Consider the following 4,168-nt stretch of genomic DNA (forward strand, 5'->3'; position numbering starts at 1 on the left):
CACCATGCTTGATTTTTCTAAAAAAGGAAACCAATTAGTTTATTTTAAGAGACCCGTCTTATTTTCTCTTGTATATTTAATATTGCTCTTTAAGCAAAAATACATTTTATCCGATTACTCGATTAATCGATGAAATTTTCGGTAGAATACTCGATTACTAAAATATTTAATAGCTACAGCCCTACTTTAAATTGTAGTTATATTTATATTTTATTACATTGACTTGTTATATATTAAATTTGAAACATTTATTGTTAAGAATTGATGTTAATAAATGTGTCCAAAAGTACAATTTTTATTGTCATGACATTAGATTAAACTTTATAGTTTGTGTCAAATAAAAATAAATTAATTGTGTAAGAATTTTAACAAGAATTAACACAATGTGTGTAGCCAAAGACAGCACATAATAATGTGTTAACCTTACCGACACATTTACTGTTAGACTCATTAAAGTGCCAGAACTTAACACGGTTTGTGTCTGTTTTAACATCCTTTAACAAGAGTGTAATGTCAAAATAACATGCCTACGGACACTCTAAGGTCAGAATAACATATCTGAATAATAACGTAAAACGTAGTTAATGCGACTTCATATTTTAAGCTAATACATGAACCTGAGACAGATGTGTCTTATCAACTCATTGCTGTGAAATTTGCTACATACGTACAAGAGGAACCATAAAAACTGCCAGCGCAGGCAGACATTCCCTTATTTCTGATTATTAATTCATATCAAACCAAACACTTTAGCTCGGTGATCCAATGAGTTGAGTGTTATTCACATTATTTCAAGATGGGAACTTATATTCATTCAGAAAACTTTAATAACTAACTTTAGATCTAACCTATTGAAGTAGCAAAATGACTAAAAAGTATCTATACACAGATTCTATACACAATCTGTAAGTAGAGCTAGCAGTCAGTTATATTTTTTCCCTGCGTGTAACCATCAAGAGATTTACAAAAAACACTGCACACATCAATAACTACATTTTTTACATAATTTGCAACAGCAGAAGAAAAAAAAAACACCTCCAACTGTTTCTTCTCTTCCTTTTAACAGTCCTTTAACGTCCCAATTATCTGCTGAAGTCTTTGATTTGTTGGCTCATTCTCACAACCTACGCATAAATTAGGACATGAATGTTTTATGTAAATTAGAGAAGTTAATGTTGTTGTATGCATATGATGTACATAAGGGGTTAGCAGGCAGAGCTTCTGTCTACATGTGTGTATGCTTTAATCTACAAAATACAAAACTTTCTCATACAGAATTCCTCAAATATCAGCCTGTCTCTAAGGAACATTTAATAAATGACAGTATAACTCATGCTATCTCAACACACACACACCTCCTTTACAACACCTTAAGTAAATTCCAAAATGTATTTTTATTCATGTTACAAAAATAGTACAAAAAAAGAACAGAAAACAATGTTATCATCAGCTGTGTGTGTGTGTGTGTATATATGTGAGAGAGAGACCAGTATAACCCCCTTGCCAAGTTTCTGTACAGTTGGAGAAGTTGCAGGTGTGTCACTGATGATCACATGACAAATGATCAAAGATGCCAGTGTGTGTGTGTGTGTGTGTATTTTTGTCACTGTATAGTTTGATGACAAGCAGGTGTGTGTGTGTTACTGACTCAGATGCCTGTATAGTTGGATGATAAGCAATTGTATCTCACTATCTCCAGAGTTAATGTCAATAGCCTTTAGAAAAAAATCCAGTGCTTCCTGTTTCCTCCCATCAGCCAAACAACGTCTCCCAGAACTCACCAGAGAGTCGAATGATTCCTCTGGATGTTCAACATAATTTGGATTTTGGACTTCAGAGGGTGCACACTGATCCAATACTTCACTAGAAGCTAGTTCAACATCAGTTGATTCATCAGTGAAACCCTTTACAACATCACCTTCCTCTTCCTCCTCACACTGACTTTGTTCTGAATTTAGTGTTTCTCCACTTGGCTCTACACAAACGAATGATGTAAGGGATATTTCATTAGGCTCTGTCTCCTCCAACAATGATTCATCGTCATATGTTCCACTGACTTCAGATGCATGGTTAAGCTCAGCACCTTCAGAGCTGCCTTCATCCTCTGGCTGCTTCCCCACCTCTGGTTCCTCCTCCTCCTCTTCTTCATCCTCCTCCTCCATGTCCTGCAGCAGTGACTCTACTAAAGACCGTCGTGACGCAATTGAAATGTTCATACTGCATCTGCGGTTGGTACCATTATACAGCGCAGATTTGGGTGTGGAACATCCAAGGCCAGTGAAGCTGCTAGCTAATGGACTGCTAGCCAAAGCAGGTTTCTCCGCCTCCTCTTCTTCTTGCCCATCTTCCTCACTATCATAGATGACTCGTGCTTTTTTCTTCTTGATAAACCAAAGAGGTGACTCATCTAATGACTTTTTTTTCACACTATCAAAGTTACACTCCTCCATCTTCTCTCTAGTGTCATCCATCTGCAACTGAAAGTCTTCACCCCCTGTACTTATCTCCACATCTTCCTGATCAAAATCCTCCTGTTTGTCCTCTGACAGCAGCTCTGCACTGTCTTCCAGCTTCAGGTTAAAGTTACCTTGAAAAGACTCTGATTCCTGCAGTTCATTTGAAGTAGAATCAGGGTTAAGGCTGGACTCCACTCCAACCACTGATTTAGACAAATCAGTTTCTGCCTTTGAATCTGTAGATGAATCTAATCCCACCCCCAAAAGAGCTTTAGACACATACGAGTCAGCCTTAACACAGGCTTCATGTGAGCTCAAGGACAATGTTTTAGGTATCGTTGACTCTGTCTCCAGCAGAGCTACAGATAAATCTGACTGCTTTAAGGGAGAGATGTGTATGATCTGATTTGAGTGTGTGAGTACATCATCAGATTGCTCCTCTACAATTAAACTCTGCTCTTCATCTACGCTCTTAAATACTTGTCCAACAAAACTGTTCTCTCTGACCTGCGGAGATAGGTCTATCACACACTCATCCTTTAGCTGCATCCCTCCATCCACACTCATTTCCATCTCATCTGAGCGTGATTGGGTGAGATCCACTATGGCAGGTGGGCTGAGGTTATAGCAGGGGGGCGTGGTTTTGCCACCACCGATTGCTGTGTGTTGGTATGGGCCCTGTTGCCGTGACAACCGAAGCCAAGCGGGTTCTGTGTTTTGATTGACATTGTCCGTCATGAGACTGTGCAGCTGGGACTCGGCCTGGACAAGCTCCTGCGCTTTCTGTACACGCTGCTCAATGTAATGAGTCTCCTCGTCCTGCAGGCTCTCTTCATGCTCCTCATTAGAGAACAACAGGTCATGACGGGACACACCAAACACGTTCATGGCCTTCAGAGCAGAGATGTAACACTGCAGCTCAGGGTCAGAGCGGCACACAGAAGAGTGAAGTGACTGCAACTGCAGCTGAGTGGAAGATGAGTGCGTGTCCTCCAGTGTGAAAAGCTCCTTCAGCTCCTGCTTAGAAAAGTACCGAAATGGGTTCTTCTTATCACCCGTAGTCTGGCGGATCAAAGAATCTTTAAACACCTGCAGGAGGTAAACATGTTGAATTTGCTTTTAATAAAATTGTTAAAAACAAACTATATTTTTATTTCAATTTTTAACAGTATTCCAAATTTAAACAAAATATAAACAAATAAGCATCTGATTTTTTTTGACTATTCTAACAATTATTTGCTGCATATACAATATTAGAACATTTAGTCTGAGTGAAAAATCTTAGGTGCAAAACTAACTGGTATAATTTTACTATTGAACAAAGGATATTGCAAACGCGCGCACACACACACACACACACACACACACCTGTCGTCTGTAGATCTTCTCCTCTACAGATCCACATGTGATGAGTCTGTAGATGATGACGTCGTGTGTTTGGCCAATACGGTATGCTCGGTCTACTGCTTGCGCATCTGTCGCAGGGTTCCAGCTCGGGTCAAAGATCACCACTCTATTGGCAGCAGTGAGAGTGAGGCCAACTCCACCCACCTGTGTGGTCAGCAGAAAGACAGAGTAGCGTGCATCTGTCTGAAAAAGAGCAATGCGCCTTTCTCTCTCAGCCAGTTGTGTGATGGTGCCGTCCACACGCAGCAAATGGAACTTCCTGTTGGTTAGCACACGCTCAATGATGTCCAGCATCTTCCTGGACT

At 39.8% G+C, this 4,168-nt stretch overlaps 1 protein-coding gene across 1 annotated transcript in view; it reads right to left on the reverse strand.

The window, feature by feature from the left end:
* Window positions 1–543: 543 nt before the first annotated feature.
* ercc6l (excision repair cross-complementation group 6-like) overlaps window positions 544–4,168 on the reverse strand; it is a 6,441-nt gene continuing 2,816 nt past the window's right edge. Inside the window, exons 3-4 of the mRNA XM_060863533.1 lie at window positions 3,825–4,168; window positions 544–3,545 (exon numbers count right to left, since the gene is read on the reverse strand). The exon at window positions 3,825–4,168 is cut by the window's right edge and continues 1,400 nt beyond it. Coding sequence (XP_060719516.1) covers window positions 1,641–3,545; window positions 3,825–4,168 — 2,249 coding nt within the window. The 3' untranslated portion in view covers window positions 544–1,640. The remainder of the gene's footprint in view (window positions 3,546–3,824) is intronic.

This window comes from Tachysurus vachellii, chromosome 26, assembly GCF_030014155.1.
Source record: "Tachysurus vachellii isolate PV-2020 chromosome 26, HZAU_Pvac_v1, whole genome shotgun sequence".
Classification (NCBI taxonomy): Eukaryota; Metazoa; Chordata; class Actinopteri; order Siluriformes; family Bagridae; genus Tachysurus; species Tachysurus vachellii.